At 29.2% G+C, this 21,991-nt stretch overlaps 1 protein-coding gene across 1 annotated transcript in view; it reads left to right on the plus strand.

Annotated features, from left to right (window-relative positions):
* Nucleotides 1–8,264, plus strand: part of LOC148305191 (zwei Ig domain protein zig-8-like) — a 31,281-nt gene extending 23,017 nt beyond the window's left edge. The window contains exons 4-6 of the mRNA XM_088267079.1: nucleotides 4,029–4,206; nucleotides 5,235–5,371; nucleotides 7,898–8,264. Of these exons, the coding sequence (XP_088123205.1) occupies nucleotides 4,029–4,206; nucleotides 5,235–5,371; nucleotides 7,898–8,016 (434 nt within the window). The 3' untranslated portion in view covers nucleotides 8,017–8,264. The remainder of the gene's footprint in view (nucleotides 1–4,028; nucleotides 4,207–5,234; nucleotides 5,372–7,897) is intronic.
* The last annotated feature ends 13,727 nt before the right edge of the window (nucleotides 8,265–21,991 follow it).

Raw genomic sequence — 21,991 nt, forward strand, 5'->3', positions numbered from 1 at the left:
GTTTTATTATTTTTTTTTAAATGTACTAAATATTTTTCAAATGAAGAAAAAACATTCAGGTTTTACCTAAAAAGATCTGTTGCACAGTAAAAAGTTCAATAAGTGCCTTGATATTTATTTTTAATACATTGTGTTATATTTTTAAGTGTTACGTTCTCCTGAAAAATCAAGTTTTTTGATTGATGACGTTCTTGAAAGGAGTGAGCGATATATGACGTTGTTGAAAAGAGTGAGCGATATGTAAGGTAGAAAAATAGAGTTACACTCAATAATGGTCTCGTTTTTAACTTTATTTTTGAGAGAGAACAACATCTGCCATTCCGAAATAATAAAAATACTGAATAAGCGATTAAGTTGAATACCGGGTTACGATGGTTATTTACGTAGGTCCTGTATAAATACGCATTAAATGTTCTCGTCTGAATTGTGCCCCACGCTTTTATTCCACGGCCTTTTGTCGTACTGAACGGACGGAGTAATAATTTAGTATTAAAACAAATGTTCATGCGTCATGAAGACAGATAATGGTGTACTTTAGTAAAGACATGACGTGATGGATACTCTATATTATGAGACGGCCAGATAAGAATACCTAAGAGTGTCTACGAAATTATACATATCTTTCGAGGACGAGAAAAACATTCGTTTTCATTTTTTACTTTTTATTGAAACTTTTATTCGTTAACTATAAATAGGGCTTTTTTGTCCGAACATTACATTACATTACAATATCATATTTTAACATTATGGATTATCATAATTGATTTTGAAAATTAAAATAATATATGTAAAAGTATATATATATATATATATATATATATATATATATATATATATATATATATATATATATATATATATATATATATATATATATATATATATATATATATATATTTATATATATATATATATATATATATATATATATATATATATATATATATATATATATATATATATATATATATATATATATATATATATATATATATATATATATATATATATATATATATATATATATATATATATATATATATATATATATATATTTTAACATTATGGATTATCATAATTGATTTTGAAAATTAAAATAATATATGTAAAGTATATATATATATATATATATATATATATATATATATATATATATATATATATATATATATATATATATATATATATATATATATATATATATATATATATATATATATATATATATTTATATATATATATATATATATACATATATATATATATATATATATATATATATATATATATATATATGTATATATATATATATATATATATATATATATATATATATTTGTATATACTGTATAGACATTATATCCGTGAAAAAAGATGCCCGAACGCATTTCCACCAAGAAATGTCAGTACAATACTTAAATACATATAAATACATGTACATATTCATTTAAAAATTCAGAAACATAACTAACTTTTTTTGCAGAGACCCACCAGTGTATTGTCGGTGGAGGTCTATTTACATACGTTTTTATAATTTTTATATATTTTAACACAAAAAAAACTCCCGTATTTATTGTTCTACTACAATTTTTATTGTCAACTCTTGAGACCATCAACCCTTTGTTGTGGATAAAATGTTATCATGGTTCTGCACTTGAAGATTTTTATATTTTGTGATAGTTTGTTGTTGAACGATGATACTCATCCACAATATTTCACGTACCGTAACTAACTTTATATTTTTTTATATATTAAATTGAAAAGTTAACTCGAAAATATACAATGTTTACTTAATAATGCAGTATTATAAAGTATTTAACGATCTTTAAACTGGCAAAATACAGTAAGTAGTTTTAAATGTCATTTATTGTGATTTTACAAGTAAATTCAACGTTAAATTTAAAAGCGGGTATTTTATTCAAGCTAATCATAATAATAATAAAACCCTTATCCGCACCCCAATGGTGCATAGGGCACTGCGTCATATAAACGCAGTGTTATCTTGATCGTGACACATGAAGGAAAGGTGATCAGCCCTCCGATTCAGGTACCAGTCCAGGGTAATATTGAATAAATATGACAGTGAAAAAAATCACTTATATTTATTTTACCCCCCTTGGGAATCGAACCCGGGACCTCCAGAACGGTAGCCGAGAGTGCTGACCATTACACTACGGAGGAGGACGAATTCAAGCTAAAAGCTGAAAATAACAGGGATTTTAGATTTAACGTTTTTTGCCAGTATACCCACGATATGTAACTGGGTAAAAAAAATACCATGGTAAATTGCAGATTTTTAACCATTTTCAATTTTATTTTCGTAGAATGGCCCCAAGATTTTTTCTTTAATCTTAAAATAAACATAAATTCCGAAAGAGGAGATTCACTCCTCCGAGGTAGATGAAGAAAAATGGATCCATTTACCGGTGCTAAAGCCAAAATGTAATTTAAGATCAAAGTATAGCCTTTTAATACATACATCAGAATTCCTCCCAAGTCCTTGGACGAAGTACACTCGAGAGTGGTTGGATGATTTGTGAGACACGCGAGTAATCTCTCTCTATATATGGAAACAGTCCAAAAAAATGTTTATGGGGTCCCCAAGGTTCTGTGTCTACAAGGGAGAATACAGATATATTCCATGACTTGTCACGAATTTTTCACAATTTCCTCCTCTTTTTTAAGATATAATATGAAATAACAAAACAATAAGAAAACTAGCAGAAAGTGAAGCAAAACTGAATTTTAGAAAAATTGCTATATTTGGTGCAAAAATGGCGTAATTACACTTTTAAAAATATTAGGGAGATTCTATTTCGACATTGTAGCAACAAAAATGGCGCCATTTTACTCAATTCAACAATGACACTCGCGCCATCTGGCGAATTGACAACAATTAAGTCATTGTTGCACCAAATGAGCGATATATGATTTCTTCAATAGAGATCTTTGAGATAAATCGTAGTACTTTTATTACGTATTCGATCTCGACTATTGTCTTCTCATTCTTTCATATTAGTGCGAGAAAAGGCAGATATTAAGTTTGTAACACATTATGAAAATAAATATTATATTTGCCTATACCGCAATAACAAATGTATCATATCGCAAATCGCATCGCAAAAGCAAAATGGTACCATAAACCAAGCTAGGACACAAAATACCGAACCCTCTTCCTATGGAACGGACGATCTGTTGACGAGTTAATAGAACAGTTTCTCCTGAGGACTTTTACATGGTTTCCTCCCAACAATAAGCAAATGACCCACATTAGATTATCCCCCTATTCCCAATACGGATTAAAACAAAACATCTGTTTTTGTTAAAAGAAACAAAAATCCACTTTATGATCTACATGTACATAATAAGCAAGGTACAGTATCGAACAGATTAATTGAAAGAAAACTTTTTTTTCGTATTTACAACACCCTCTAAAAGTTTTTTTTGGGTGTTCCTCGTATTATGGACCAAGGCTGCTTTTTTTAGTGACTGAGATGATGAATAGCGAGAAGTATCGCCCAATTCTACTGGAAAAGATACTACCAGAGATACAAAAACGAAGCTCGAATGGTAATGGAATATTCAGCAGGATTTAACCCCAAAAAAATGATGAAATTTTTCACTCAAATACAATGAACTGTGATAATTTTGCCAGACAAAACCTCATTGAAAATCTATCAATAATCTGTAAAAATCGGCTCTCCAAAATTGATTGCACTACAGCGGAAAAGCTCATTTTGTCCATAATTCAGGTATAGTTTCGAGACGAAAAAATGGCTTCCACGTGCCAAAACTTTATATATAGATGCCAAGAAGAGTGAAATCATTGATTGAGCCCAAATGAGATCATATTAATATCAATTTGTGTTATAACTAATAAACAAAATATTTTACAAAACTTTTTTCCGAAAATAAAACAAAAAAGTTTTGTTTCAATAACTCTGTTCGATACTGTAAATAATAAATGCAACTCCCGTCTAAACAAAAAGTCTGCAGCAACTTGTATCACACTTTCCTTCTGTCTGCAGTTCCTCGCGTGGAGATAGTTGACAACCGCGGGGTGCTGATCCAAGACAAGTATTACAAGAAAGGTTCCACGATCGAGCTGGTCTGCAAGATCAGTAGAGTCCCACAGCCCAGCGGCTATGTGCAATGGCGCCATGGTATGAGGATTCTCAACTACGACACTACTAGAGGAGGCATCAGGTAATATCCCTTTATTCTTCTTCTGTATCCTTGCTTTAAGGGATTAGTAGTTGGTTAGTTCAGTTAGTCCGATCTTGCTGACTAACAAAAAAATCTTTGATAGAGAGGGTCTGCCAGGAAGCCTAGATGCTTCTGTATCAGAATGCGAATGACATTGAAAGCTTTTAAATGTAAATTCACAGAAAAATCATAATAATCTAAGATTGGTACAGAAATTAAGAATGCATTTGTTAATTCTTGTACTTTTCGCTATTAGTACAATTTTGTTTGGTTTTTTTTGGTAAGTCTTTCAAAAATTCGTTGGTAAATAGAGTGTTAATCCTTTGCACTCGAATGGCGACAGTATGTCGACATGGCATATTCCCCAGTCAATCGGTTGGCGACAATAGGTCGCCACTATGTACTGTTATGTTGTTTAAATAATAAAAGGCCTAGATACGTACTAACGCAGGTACAATTCTGTCCTGCCAGTTGCTCAAGGTTCTTGCTAGCATTGAGTCACTTAAAGTTTGTGAAAACTTCAGAAGATCAGTTGGTAGGGGACTTTCGGCAGATTCCAAATAGGCCATCTACTCGTTAAACTGAGGTCCGGCTGGATAGCAAACTACATGCTTTGCGTATAGGCTCAAAAAGAGACTGTGGTTTGCTCACGGAAGGACGAAAATTGGCAAAGGCATGAGACTCATAAGTTTTGTGACCTTATCCTGGACAGCCTAGGATGCATTTGGACGACTGTTTTGTTAGATACAATACATTGAAAGACTACAAAAAATTAAAATAGTAACCAATTGTCTTTATTTTTCTTAAATAAACCATTTTAAGCACTAATTCTTAATAAACATCCATTAGTTTTATTGTCAATTTGCATGATACCCATTTTTGTTTTTTTGTATTTTTTTCTAAAGTCAACTATTTTTGTGCAATTTTTCAAAAAAGTCCACTCTAGTTACTGGTATGTCATACAAAAAAAGTCTCGAGTGCAAAGGGTGATTATTATCGGTGATAAGAATAATGTCTTCTGGTTTCAGTGTGAAGACTGACATGATGCCTACAGGAGCAACTAGTAAACTTTACATCGCCAATGCCAACAAGATGGACTCCGGAAATTACTCCTGTAGTCTGGATGAAGCGGCCGTCACAACAGTCTCCGTCCACGTACTTAATGGTATTTAATCATTCATTATTACTTGCATTTCAATTTTTATTTTAATTCAACATTATAGGGATGGAAACATTGAAAAAGTACATGAAAACTATCCACAACAGGTGTTGTTGACAAAAAAAGTATAATATGTCGCTCACTCCTTTCAACAACGTCATATATCAAAATTTTTCAATTTTCGTATACACGAAAACATAATAATCTAAGACTTTTCGGGACATTCCGAAAACGTATGTTTTCGGAATGTCCCGAAAATGCACTTTATCCCAGCAAAAGCGGCATATTTTAAACTTAATATTTACCCGCTACAGGGCAGAATGTGTTGTTTTGCAATTTGAAGAAGAGGTATTGTTTAATTTTTTTTTAATATCCTAATTATTTTTCAAATGGAGAAAAAACATTCAGGTTGTATATAAAAAGATCTGTTGCACGGTAAAAAGTTCAATAAGTGGCTTGATATTTATTTTTAATAAATTTTATATTATTTTTAAACTTTAAAAACGATCTCCTGAAAATCTGTTTTTTTTTTTTATATATGACGTTGTTGAAAGGAGTGAGGATAGTGATTAAGTGATGGAATGTTAATAAATCAAGATCAAGTCGAAGTATTTAAAAGAGATGAATGTAGATCTGAATGTAAAATACTGGTAAATGGGGAAATTTTGGAACAGGTAGATCATTTCTGTGATTTTTGTGAAGGATTATAAAAGGATAGTCAATGCTGGGATCAGAGTGAAAGGCGCAATGAAATATTTGAAAGTAAAGCATGGTATTGGTTAAAGAAAGATTAAAGGAGATGAAATATACTTGAAATACTGTCTCATGAAAAGTTTTCCTGGATTTATCTGTGCTTACCAACTACATTTGCCTTATAAATTTCTTTTACTTTTCACATACCCAAACCATCTCAACACATCTTTCTTAATTTTATCGATGATTTCATGGTATTTTAAGTACAATACTTCAAAGCGGTCAGGTCAGGAGTCGGAATAATCGGCGAGTATATGAAGAGATGCATGAATGTGGAACAGGCGAATATTGTTTGCAAAGACAGATTGGTGTGGCGTTGTATTCTCTCTGCCCACCCTTTCGGGGAAGCAGCATGATGATTAGTTAGTTAGTTATATAAAACTTTTTATATAATTATATATCTCTAGCTCCAAAGCTTTTGAGTAGGGTCAGACAAATCTGATTGACACTTCATTAAAAAACAACTAATTAATTTTCTGTTAAAAAGTGCCTCGTAAATGAAAAATTTAAAAAATATTAAGTGTTTGATTAGGGAAATTTCTAACCAAAGTGTTGGTACACCATTAATAGTTATATCAATTAATCCACATACATGAATTTAATAATTATTCACTGTCATAACTTTAAGTTTTAATTATAACTCCCTGGTAACACAGCCACGTTGAAACTGGTTAGAGAATACATTAGAAACTTATTAAACACAATGGTCTGCGCAAATACACAAAATTACATTTGAGATTTTAACATAGATGAAGAAGAATATAGAGGTCTAAGTATTTACAGGGCTTTTGAGCCGTGATAGGCTGGTTTAAGTGATCAATCACTTTATACACGTGAAACATTTAAGTAATTGGACTCATCCAAAATGTTGTGAATAAAATTTCATTCATTCAAACCCTTATCCGCACCCCAATGGTGCATAGGGCACTGCATCATATAAACGCAGTGTTATCTTGATCGTTAGTTAACACATGATGGAAAGGTGATCAACCCTCCGCTTCAGGTACCAGTCCAGGGTAATATTAAATAAATATGAGAGTGAAAAAATCACTTTACAATTTATTAGACCCCCCTCTGTGAACCGAACCGGCGACCCCCAGACAGGTAGCCGAGCGCGCTGACCATAACACTATGTAGGCGGACAAATAAAATTTAAATCAAGCGACTTGATGATAAATTATTCGGTTAGTATCTTGCATACATGAAAAAATGAGGGTCTCTTCTAAATAAAAAGATTACTCAAATCAACCATAGATACTGCCGCGAACCCAAATATGAAACGACATGTGAATTTTATTTTATATATGAGTTCCAAAAAAATGAGGGTGGAATGGTGCATGTTACGTGTATAAATCGATCACTTAAACCTGTATATGATGGGTCGTCACATATATTTTTCAAAGCTTCTTAATAGAAATACAGATTTCCATATCAACAGGTGAAAATACAACTGTTTGTATTGGTTTCAAACTCAAAAATGTGATTTAGGAATATTGATGGTCTAACAAACAGATGAAATACAAAACTTCACTTGCTGTCGAGAAAATCTGTAATTCTCAAAACTTTTTACATTAACAATCTCAAAAAATAGTGTTTTATTTTAAACAAGCGTTTTATTTTAAAATTTTGATTAACGTGTTATTCCAAAAAACTAATACCAAATCAATTATTAATAAAAGAATAAAGCGATGTACTCATATTAGGAATAACGTGGGTAGATGTATTAAAAAATATATTAAAATATACATATTTGATGATTAATTGAATATTTTTTCCCAGGAGAACATGCCGATGCCATGCAATATGGAACAGGAGGGCTCATTTCTCCGTGTCGCAAGTTACTATTGCCGATAGTCTTGCTGCAGTTACTGCGACTCTTGAAAGACGGAGGGAGGTGACCCGCGTATCTCTTCGTTACCTCACTACTCTCTTCTCATATGCTGCTCCCCTGTCGGAACGTCATAACTCTCTCCAAAAAATGTGAAATTTGCAACAATAATTCCAAGTAAAGTGAGTTTGTAATTTAATTATTGTAATAATTGATTAAAATTTAAAAACTGGGATATTAATAGGATAAAAATTATGCCAATCGTTAACTGAATGTTTATAATGTTCAAAACGTTAATTGAATAAAAGGTTCTGTGGATATAAACTTTATAAGTTACTACGATTAAAGGACGAAATGAAAATAATGCATAAATTTAGTGTGAGATGATATTTAAAAAAATTAGATTTATAATAGCATTTTGTAATGAAATCAAAATGTCACTTTAAACACAAAAATAATGATACCAAGTTAATTTTAAAATTTTATTAATTACAGTAAATGTGTATTTAAATTTTATAAACAAATTAAATCGAAAAAAAATAAACACTTGTATAATACTACTGAATGGGAACATCTGTAGTTTTCGAAACTAGTCGTGTGTAATAAAACTCATTGGTTTTAAACAAGTATTTTTTTTTAAAGCGACATGTCATTTTCCACAAAGTTTACGCCGAATCAATAAATAATATAAATAATATTTTTATTTAAAATTGAAAAATATGTAAAAAAAATAATAAATCAAGTAACCTATCATTATTTAAAGTTTTGTACTCGTACTGATATTTCGTGGTGGTATAAAAAATAACTAAATGGCTTTTTCCACTTCTATTTCTTTTGTGATGAATCGGTAATGTTGAAAACTGGTCTCTGGTCATATAAGTGGAAAAGTTATATAGTTTACATATGTATATATATATATATATATATATTATATATATATATATATATATATATATATATATATATATATATATATATATATATATATATATATATGAATATATATATATATATTTATATATATATATATATATATATATATATATATATATATATATATATATATATATATATATATATATATATATATATATATATATATATATATATATATATATATATATATATATATATATATATATATATATATATATATATATATATATATATATATATATATATATATTTATATAAATATATATATATACAATATATATATATATATATATATATATATATATATATATATATATATATATATATATATATATATATATATATATATATATATATATATATATATATATATATATATATATATATATATATATATATATATATATATATATATATATATATATATATATATATATATATATATATATATATATATATATATATATATATATATATATATATATATATATATATATATATATATTTAAAACATAACTTATGGTTAAGTTGATGTAATTAATAAAATGTAAAATACTTGTATCGTTAATATTAAAATTCTCTTGGGGTCTTCTAATCTTTCAAATATAAATTTACTCCTACGAATAATGCATATATGTACAATATTTTAATTGACACCATATTTTTTTCGTATCCTAAAAAAGTTATTTAACTGCGTCATAAAATATTCATATCAAAAAGAAAAGGAAAATTCAAATCATTTTAATATAGCACGGCGATTCTACTATTTTTAACTTTTTTCATCAATTTAGTTTATTAAATATACAATATTGTAATTCATAACGCAAACATTTTTTTATTTTTTTTCGTTATTATTCATGCACAAGCACTATCTGCCCACAAATTTTAAACAGGTGTAAGGTTTAATATAGTTACATTTTCTTATAAAATTTTATACAATTTCTATGTATTCCCACTCAATACAATCACATAATTTTAATTAGGCGGAACCTCTCGAAAAAAGAGACTGAGCTCTTGTGCTTGGAGAGGGACTTTTTTCTTCTTTCTTTATTGATAGTATCCTGTTTTTTTTTATATTACTGGGGAACATTTATTTTTATGCAGTACGAGGAAGTTACCTTATTTAGATTTCTATTGTTTGTATAGTCTGTATATGTTCGTAGTCTTTGGTAAATTTCTTTTTTACAGTGTTTGTGTCTATCATATTAAAGGGAGGTTGCTTTGATTTTTTTACTTTACATGAATTCTTTACAAAGGATTTAACAAAGAAAAAAATAAAATAGCATAATATATATTTTTTTAAATATCTCAACATAATATGAAACATGTATTGTAGATTAATATGGAATTCTCAACATCCCAGGCCTTACGACGTCGTATTTGGCTGGCTTAAGCGATCACTTTATACATTTGTGTAACGTTTACCATTCTGTACATTAGGTCGTATGCTCTGGGATGCTCAGACTTCCATATATATGTATATGTTTCATATCAAGTTGAGACACTTTAAAAAAAATACATCTCATCCGTAGGGTGAATAATCCAATGCATATAATTATCAAACCCTTATCCGCACCCCAATGGTGCATAGGGCACTGCATCATATAAACGCAGTTATCTTGAAAGTTAACACATGAAGGAAATGTGATCAGCCCTCCGTTGCACCTGCAATGGAGGTAACTGCAGGATTGGTACAATCCAGAGTTATATTATATAAATATATGAGAGTGAAAAAATCACTTAACTTTATTTGACCCCCATATAAATCGAACCCGGGACCTCCAGAACGGTAGTCGAGTGTGCCATTATACTACGGAGGCAGATAAAGTTTGATTCAACGTGTATAAAAAATCATACAAATATTTTTTAAACAAATTATTATATTTTCTTGAATGTTATTCGCAGATACTTTGTGGCACATTTTATGAACTTTATAAAATTAAATAACTTTGTTTTAACCACTTTTTTATTATAAGTATACTTTAACCTACCGGTTTCGATAGGAACCTTGTCATCATTAGGGTTTATTAAATTCTAAAACAATAAAAACATTAAAATACTCATAATTAATTACATTCCCTTACCAAAAACTTGGGATTACAATCTTAAGATTTAGTTTTTGGTAAGGGAACGTAATAAATTATGAGTATTTAAATGTTTCTTATGTTTTAGAATTTAATAAACCCTGATGATGATAAGGTTTTTGTCGAAACCGGTAGGTTAAAGTGTACTTGTAATAAAAAAGTGGTTAAAATAAAGTTGTGTAATTTTATGAAATTATTGTATATTCAGCTTCTGGGTTTGTTTATATGGTATATGCTGAAAGTAAAAGTCGAAAGAAATGATGGTCGGAGAACTGAAAGGAGAAAGATGAAATAGGAGTTCGGGAAACCATACAATGGCCCCAGGAAGACATAATATTTTTTACTGTTAAGATTTACGAATGGTGCAATTTCTCAAGAGAAAATGTTGAAAGATTATTTAAAATACCGAAGCTTAGGCATGAATAGGGCCCCGAAAGTTTTATTCAGAAAAGAAATATTAATCATTTTTATCGAAACTTTTTCCTGTTTCATTTACTTTAAAAACTATTTTATTAAATTTTTGTTAACATAAAAAAATACAAAAAAACGTGATATTTATTCGGCTGTCCAAACTTAAAACACAGTAAGGGACATTTTTTTGTAGAACGTTTTTTTTGCATTTTTGGATTGAGTGGAATCTACTTATTCCAAAAATGCAAAAAAAAACCTTCTACAAAAAAATTGTCCCTTACTGTTTTTTGAGTTTGGACAGCAGTATTTTTAACCAAACGATTAAAAACGTCACATTTTTAAAAATATTCTATAAATTTAAAATTCTATCTACAATTTTTTAAAAGACGATATTTTCTTAATGCTTCACTCATATTAAAAATCATTATTCTTCTTCTTCTAACCCTTTTTCGCACCCAGTGGTACAAAAGGCACTCCATTGTATCGCTGCAGTGCTATCTTGATTGTTAAATGAGTGAAAGTAAGGTGATCAATCCTGCGCTTCTTATCCAGGATGATATTAAATAAATATGAGGATGGAAATAATCGCACATACTTATTTTTACCCCCCCCCCTCTCCTGGGTACACATGCTTCGTAGATATGAGTCTAAATATTATATACAAATGTATGTATATATATATATATATATATATATATATATATATATATATATATATATATATATATATATATATATATATATATATATATATTCCTTTGTATGGAGTGTAGGTAGGGGTAAAATGTACTGATAGAGGTGTTAATGCTTTAGTTTATATTCAAACCATCTGAATGGAAGCATCTGTAGCTTCCGAAACTAGTCGTTAAAAAATATAATACTCAAGTGGTAAAAAAATAAGCGTTTCATACTAAACCCCCCTACAACGTTGAAATAAGTACCGCGTTATCGCGAGGTACATTTTATGGGGTTAATGTTTTAAATTGTTTTTTTTTTTAAATATATTTTAATGATCGGAAATAACTGAAAAGAGTCACTTAAAATTAAAATACAATTCAAAAAACATTAACTCCCCATAACGTTTTCTCCGATAACGCGGTACCTATCCCAACGTTAAAGGGGGGTTCACAGTATTTATAATTCAATCGTGTCTTACCACAAAGTAAATGCCGAAAAAATGCGCCGTGACGTAGTTGGGTAGACGCTCGACTGCGAAGCTGGCGTCACGGGTTCGATTCCCGCCAATTGCAAAATAAATTCAAGAAAGATTTATAATATAATATTTTCTATTGGTCTAGGTGTTTGTGATGTATTTTTCACATTTACCTTCCCTATCCTTACTATCCTACCTGCAGACAAGCAAATATAATAAACGCTTTGCGGGTTATTCCTTTTTTTTAAATAACAAAACATATCATTATTTTCAAAAATATAAAAAATACATATTATTTTTAAAACATACAGAATTCTTTATTGACTTTATTTCACACATTTTTCATCGTATAAGTAAAATATGTCCGCCTCCGTAGTGTAATGGTCAGCATGCTCGGCTACCGCTCTGGAGGTCCCGGGTTCGATTCCCAGGGGGGTTTAATAAATATAAGTGATATAATATATATAAGTGTAATATTGAATGTAATATTGAGTGTAACTTATATAATAAATATAAGTTTATTCAATATTATACTGGACTGGTACCTGAAGTGGAGGGCTGATCACCTTTCCTTCATGTGTAAACGATCGAGATAACACTACGTTTATATGAAGCAGTGCCCTATGCACCATTGGGGTGCGGTAAGGGTTTATTTATTATTATTTTGTAAATAACTTATTCAAAAAATGTATATATTAAACACTTTTACTGTATTCATAATCTCGTCTTAAGTGTGTCTTCAACTTTAGCTGTTCGATAACGACTGCTTGAAACGCCAGTACTCACAGAATCAGCATTTTGTATAAAAACTGCAGAATGTACGAACGCAGCAGTTTAAATCAGTTTACCCCGACTGATTTATACTGCTCGTCTGTTTCCGCCCTAAATTTTCTCACGATACTTTTTAAATATTGTAAAACTATTATTAATTTTAAATAAGTCATTTTTAAGTTTTAGTGTAAATATCTATTTATGTACCTAACTTATTTTAATGTAATAACTAATTATAATGTACTCAAATTTATATGGAAAAATATTTAATAAACATAACTGAAAAATATAATCTATGGACTTTTATTATCAAATTATGAAAATAGTGTAGTGCCGTAGCGTAGTAGGGTAGACGTTCGACTTGGAAACAGGCGTCGCAGGATCTATTCACGCCAAGTGCAAAATATATATTTTTAAATGTTTATTTTAAATTGGTCTGGGTGTTTGTAATGTATTGATGACATTTACTTTCCCTATTCTTAATATGTAGACAAACTTCTAACAAAGTAGAGGCTGTGTGGGTTATCCCAGGGTTAACGATTTGGCTGGCTGAAGTGATCACTCTATACACTTGTGTAACCTTCACCATTCTGCCCATTTTTAAACATTAATATTGAATCCGTTTTTTGATCTTAGATCACATGTGGATTAATTTCAATAGATTTTGAAGTATGCTGCTCGTTGTGCCGTCATTTGAAAAACTATTAAAGATTTTTTTATATGCATATATATATATATGTGTAAACATATCTTCTTCTAACCCTTATCCGCACCCAATGGTGCATAAGGCACTGTATCTTATTGACGCATTGTTATCCTGGTCGTTACTTACATAAGGCAAGGTGATCACTCCTGCACTTTCAGGGACCAGTGCAGTTTATTATTTAGTCTAATTAGGTACTTTAATATTTAGACTACATTTATGATATCATGTAGAGCCTGCATTTCGTTGTTATACTCATATACATATTATACATATCGAAGTCATACAGGAGAAAGTGACCAAGTGTATTTTTTTACAAAAACGCGATCATTGACTATTTGATATCTTACTAGCTTAATATTGCCCTGAAAAAATCCCAAAGGATTTTAAACATGAAAGTATAATATATTGACTTGTGTCGGGTTGTGGTCCCGTGGTGAGTGTCTCGGACTCTTAAGTCAGAGTTTCTCGGTTCGAATCCACTCTACCACAACCTATTTCTAATAATGGGCCACTTAGGCTCACAGTTATAGTATGAAATTGAAATATTTGTGTAAATAATAAAAATACAAATATTTCTCTTTAAAAAAAAAAATAATACTAACTGCATTGATGTTTATTTTCATGCCAAGCAAAAGTGACTTAAATGTCCTTCTTGAACATTTTACGTTTTGTTAGTTGGTCACTTTCTCCTGTACGACTACGATATATACCGTAACATATTTGTATATTGGATATTTTTTTTCATTCGTCACACGTGTGATGGTTTTAATATAGCCGACGAAATCCTGGTTGTTATATTCCACTCAGTGTAATCCTCCGGCCCTGGACTAATCATATTCCATTAGGTCCAGGCCCGGAGCTAATCTGGTTACGGATGATTATAACGCCCTCCAACCCAATAAAAGGCAGCGAGGCGGGATTTATTTTTTTTAATTTGCGTCGGGAATCCGCGATTGTTGTTCAACATCCCTCTGACTGTGTATATTTTGCTTTAAGGGTGGTAACACAGGGTGTTTCATTAAATATTGAATGATTTAATAAATGATAAATCATTCTTCTAAAAATGAGCGAAACTAGGCGGTGTTTTTTAACAGTATAATAGAACTTGGAGACTCAAAAAATCAGTGTTTGAAATAACATTTAATATAACACATAAATTAAAAAAGAGTTCTACAAATTAAACGCCAAATATGTAAATGATAAGCAGTGTTGCATAAGCTGCAGCTTGATTTCAGAGTCACTTGGACGTTAAGTAATTCAAAAGACACGTTTATGGATAAGATAGCTGTAGCCGTCAACAATATAAACATTTATATATATATATATATATATATATATATATATATATATATATATATATATATATATATATATATATATATATATATATATATATATATATATATATATATATATATATATATATATATATATATATATATATATATATATATATATATATATATATATATATATATATATATATATATATATATATATATATATATATATATATATATATATATATATATATATATATATATATATATATATATATATATATATATATATATATATATATATATATATATATATATAATTTAATATCGTTACATTTCTTCTTATACAATCTTATGATTTTACAACGTTTTGAGTGTGTCCAAATACTTGTTCACAAACTTAGATTATCTCCAATTAACTCCTATAATTGGAGACAGTCGAGATTTGTGAACAAGTATTTGGACACACTCAAAATGTTGTATACAGAATGTTAATTACTTTTAATTCAGTACATACTAGCAAATAATATTTATATTACAAGTTGCTAGTTTTACATGCCAAAATTCTCTATTTAAACTAGAAACATTTTATTAAATTTTAAATTTAAAAATACTTCTTGAAACACCCTACAACCAACACACCTATGTAATATTTAGAATGTAAATTATTTTCAATTAAGTACGTACTAGCAGATGTAAGGGTGAAATAAACGGTTATGTTTTCAATTCGCGTGGTATATTAACTACTAATCGTTAAATCAAGCACACTATTCCTTTTAAATTATAAATATGCCTAAATAAATAAACTATTTTTATCCACAATATTTTGAACATGTCCCAATTTTTGTTTTTTTTTTATTACTAAGCTGGATTTGCTCTACTTAAGAGTTATTTATATGAAGATTTATCCGAAATAAACCTAATAAAAACCATAAAATCAAGTTTCCAGACACGAATGCATCAAATTCTCAAAACGTTTTCAAATTTTTTTAAAAATATTTGTTTTTATTTTTACTTTGAAAAATTATAAAAAATAAATATTTTAGACCAAGGGTGGCCAAGTCGCGGCCCGCGGTCATGCATGACGATTGATTTAAATATCGGATCCCTCTGAATATATTTTAAATCATTTTAAAGTTATTAAAACCAATCAAGGTTCAGTAATTACATGAAATGCACATATTCTCGTGAAAAGAAACTCAAATCTCACACTGAGCCATTAATAAATTGGTTTTATTCAAAATAAAATTGTTAATATTGTTTGGTTTATGTGTCACAATTAATAATTTTGATTATTATAATTAATAAAAAAGTATATTACTGTAAAGATAATTTTTTTCGTTGGTATGTATACAAGTACCCTGATTGTACTTTCTGATTACCTCTGCATTCAAGTTATTTATTATACTTAAACTTTACTTTACTACTACTAATTGTTTTTCAATTTTTTATTATTATTACTGTCTGTATGCGCCCCCTTGGAAAAAATTGGGTCATCGATGCGGCCCGGGGTGCAATTTGGATTGGCCAGGCCTGATTATACTATCGGAGATCTACATAGGTACTGATTTAGACCATATCTTTAAAAATAAACTAAATATTGGTTTAATATTGACACAAAATAATATTATTTAACATTTTAATTTAACGGTCTGTTCACAGTTATTTTACCTCTAGTTTTTTTTTTAATTATTTATACTGCCAAATAAATCATTTCAAAAAATTTTGCACAACGTACAGTCTATTCACAGTTATTTATACTGCCAACTTAATTATTACAATAAATGTTGTACAGCGTACAGACTATTCACAGTTATTTATACTGTAAATGTTGTACAGCGCGCTGTAGCGTAGTCTGTTCACAGTTATTTTACCTCTAATTTTTTTTTTATATTATTTAAACTGCAAAATAAATCAATAAAAAAAACTAGAAGTAAAATAACTGTGAACAGACTGTACCTCTCTAAAAAGAAACTTTTTTTTAAAATTCTTTAATTTTAAAAACAAAAACAGTTTAACGTCAATTTTGTTTTGACAAACGTCCAATTTGATTTGTTAAACGCTGAGTTTGATTTGTTAGGCGTCCAGTTTGGTTAGTAAAACGTCCATTTTGATTTTAAAAAACCTGTATTTATATTTTGTTATAATATTGTATTATAACTATGGTCTTGAATATTTGTCGGGTTGTGATCGCGTGGTTAGTGTCGGACTCTTAAGTCAGAGTTTCTCGGTTCGAACCCACTCTACCACAATGTGATACCTATTTCTAATAATGAGCCGCTTAGGTTTACATAAATAGTATGAAAATGAAGTATTTTTGTTAATAATAAAAACACAAATATGTCTTATAATTGAATTGTAACTTTGTTTTAAAATCACTATAAATATTTTATTATAACTGAATTATAATATCTACCGGTTTTGAAGCTAACCGCTTCTTTATAAAGACTGATTAATACTATTAATCAGTATTCATTTTAATCAATAATAAGTATTAATCAGTCCTTATAAAGAAGCGGCTAGCTTCGAAACCAGTAGACATTATAATTAATTTATAATAAAATATTTATAGTGATTTTTAAACAAAGTTACATTTTAATTATAAAATGGAAAATCATAATGTTTTTGCTTCAAATATAAATTAAATACAAATATGTCTCTTTTTTAAAATCGATAAAGGCATCATAGCAAGATTTGTTTGAAACGAATGTTGCGTGTTACAGCTTACTCAACCTTAATAGTTATAGAAATTACCCTACATAAAAAGTTTTTATAAGAAAATGTTTTTTGTACATTTTCTTTGCTGTAGAAACCTTTTCATCAGTCCTTAAGACACATTTAACGAAATAATAAAAAGAAATCGGAATGAAAAGATTGTAGGTCTATAGCAGTTATACATGCGTATCTGAACATAGGATTGTGTTCGTTATCTCAAAAATGTCTTTCTACGTTACCGTGAACACTCATTACGGTGTAATGTACGCTATTTTGCCACACTAAGTGTTACAATAATACTACAACCTCCCCTACACGCTTCATATAGAACACTATCTAAGTTCAAGGCGCCCACGACAGCTATACATTAACGCTTTAACAACAACTATTTTAGAACGAATATGGTGATGAGTGTCTCCTTAGCAGAAAGTGACATTGCATAGAATCTTATCGTGGTATCATCAATTGAAAAATAGTAAAATAATATCAAAAAAAACTTGGGATAATGACCACTTAATGTTCGTTTTTTTTCACAAAAAATAATGAAAAATATCGGGTAATTTTGTTTCTTAGAGACATCTATTGGTGAGATGATGTCACCAATAGATGTCTCTAAACTTAGAAGTGTAATATATTAACTTGTTAAAATTATTAACTGCATTGATGTTCATTTTCTTCCTAAGCAAAAGTGACTTAAATGGCCCTCCTGAACATTTTACATTTTGTTAGTTAGTCACTTTTTCCTGTACGGCTACGATATATTTATTAAATGTATATTGTGGAAATCTAGAAAAATTTGATTAGTATTTTTTTATTGTTTCGTGACAATTGGTTTTATCCTGAATATAGAATATATTGATATAATGCTGAATATGAAGAATTATACATATTTTTGCGAAATAACACTGGTCAGTAATTTATTTATTATTTATTATTATTTTGTAATTGAAATACGGATAACTAATTTGGACTTTGGTGACAAGCTTGTATCACGTAAAGTTTTGATATTACAGTCATATAATTGTTTGTATGGACCCCATACCTTGAAACCGTAATAGTGGTTGGTATCTAGACATGTTTTAGTCTAAGGTCTAAGGGGTTCAAAAAAGTATTGATAATTATGGAGTAACAGTGGAAATATATATTTTTTTTGACATCTCATCAAAGATGAAGAAGAATACGGAAGTCTGGGCATTTACGGGGCTGACGACTGTCATAGGCTGGTTTAAGTGGAAATATATTAACTTATTAATACTGAATACGAAAGCATTATATGTTTATATATATATATATATATATATATATATATATATATATATATATATATATATATATATATATATATATATATATATATATTATATATATATATATATATATATATATATATATATATATATATATGTATTTATATGTATATTTGTACATCTTTATGCACTTTATGCACAGCTGAATTCAAAAACTAAAGCAAAAAAATGTAGCACGTCAGATTTTTTAGTTATGGATATTGACTTAAGTTTATCTTATTATTTTTATATAAATATATATATTAACATATAACACTATCATATTCAATATCAATAAGTTAATATATTTCCACTGTTACTCCATAATTATCACTACTTTTTTTTAATCCCTTAGACCCCAGCCTAAAACATGTCTAGATACCAACCACTATTACGGTTTCAACGTATGGGGTCCATACAAAAAATATTATGACTAACATCAAAACTTGACGTGATACAAGCTTGTCCCAATATAGACTTTGAATAAGAACAATTAACTGAGTCCAAATCAGTCATCAAAATTTCAGTTACAAAATCATTGTTGGCCAGTGTTATTATTGGAATTGTTTATAATTAATGTTTTACTTAGTAAATACCACTATTTCTTAAAATCTTGTGTGACACGTGTCTCGATACATTCCGCATCATTTTCAAACACCGTTGTTCAAAAATGATGCGGAATGTCACAGTCACAGTAGATTTTAAGAAATAGTGATATTTACTAAGTAAAACATTCATTAAAAATGGATAGATTTTACCACAAAGTGACTGCTGAATCAATTAATGAAATTGGAATTGTTGTTCGAAAATTATAGAATATAAGACTTCACTAAAAAAAAATTCTTTAGCATAAAAAATATACTCACGTTTCCCCGCACCGATAAGCAGAGAGGATGGAACGCCACATGCTTTTGTCCTGACATGCCTTTGTATGTATGTATCCACATCTAGTCACACATCGCTCACTCCTTTCAAGAACGTCATAATTCAATAAATCGCCAATTTTCAGTTGTGTATGTTTTTGGAATGCCCAGAAAATGTTCTATATCCCAGCAAAAGCGGCATATTTTTAACTTAATATTTACCCGCCACAGCGCAGAAAGTGTTGTTTTTGTATTTTGAAGAAAAGTTGTTTAATTATTTTTTTAAATATACTTAATATTTTCAAATGCAGAAAAAACATTCAGGTTTTACCTAAAAAGATCTGTTGCACAGTAAAAATTCAATAAGTGGCTTGATATTTATTTTTAATACATTGTGTTATATTTTTAAACTTTAAAAACTTTCTCCTGAAATATCAAGCTTTTTGATACATGACATTGTTGAAAGGAGTGAGCGATATGTATCCACATCTAGTCACAATGCCCTATGAATACGTTGGCTTTTGACACTACCAGATGTTAGATTCTGATTGATCACTCTCTCCTTATCATTCATCGTTCATAAGGAGAGTGTTATATTACTATACCACAAAGTTGACAACGCTTTTAATATAGTACAAAATATCTGATTGATCTGGTTGTGCCAAGTCTTTTTGGTGCGTCCTGTTCTGTTCTCCCGTTCACATTTGCCAATATACTTTCTTAGTCATATCTCATACCGCCTCAAAATTGTTACAAAATTTTGTACAAAAAATGTCCAAATACTTGTTCACAAATCCGGATTATCTCCAATTATAATAAATATCTTGTCCGCCTCTGTAGTGTGATGGTCAGCACGCTCGGCTACCGTTCTGGAGGTCCCGGGTTCGATTCCTAGGGGGGTCAAATAAATATAAGTGATTTTTTCACTGTAATATTTATTCAATATTACCCTGGACTGGTACCTGAATCGGAGGGCTGATTGATCACCTTTCCTTCATGTGTAAACAATCAAACAACACTGGGTTTATATGACGCAGTGCCCTATGCACCATTGGGGTGCAGATAAGTGTTTTATTATTATTGTTATTATTTTAATAAATAAATTAATTAACTGATAAAATTATATGCTAAAATAATAAAATGAAAAGGATATTTTCTGGCGTTTCTCATGTAAGTGATTAAAATCTGGGATTCGGACCTCACACACAAATAAAAGAGTTTCTACTCAATAAAAAAGCTTTTTTTCATCTCACTAATAGATGTCTCTAGTGAAGTTCTAGTTATTCAAGAACAATGTTTCGAAACTGGATCATATTTATAGAACTTTCAAGAATTTGGGTAGTGTGGTTGTCAATCATGGGTAGAATTGGTGAATGTTACACGAGTGTAAAGTGATCACTATGATGGTCGTAAGCCCAGTAAATATGAAAATTGTTATTATTATGTTGGAACTGAATGGCTATGTTAAACTAACCTAGAATAATAATTATTTTGTCCCATATGGGGTTTGCTGGATCATCTTGTAAATTATAAAATAAAACACACATAATTTCATATTAAAACTGTTTTTATTAATTACAAAATGTACTTTGAAAAAATAAAATAACAAATGAACACGGCGAACTTCGAACTGGCGATAACTAAAATACAATCTATAGATTAATACAGCGATAAAATAATACTCCCATTTCTAGCATGACTGTCTCTTTGTGTACATACACCCGACTATGGCGTGCATGTATACTGTATCTCTTTCTATGTACATGTTACACCCAGCTCCACCACAGTTGAATCTCTTTGTTTGTGCACACACCCAGCCCCAGCGCAATCGTATCTCTTT

This window comes from Brachycentrus maculatus, unplaced genomic scaffold (genome assembly GCF_059751285.1).
Source record: "Brachycentrus maculatus isolate JH-2025_06_01 unplaced genomic scaffold, ASM5975128v1 h1tg000281l, whole genome shotgun sequence".
NCBI classification, from domain to species: Eukaryota; Metazoa; Arthropoda; class Insecta; order Trichoptera; family Brachycentridae; genus Brachycentrus; species Brachycentrus maculatus.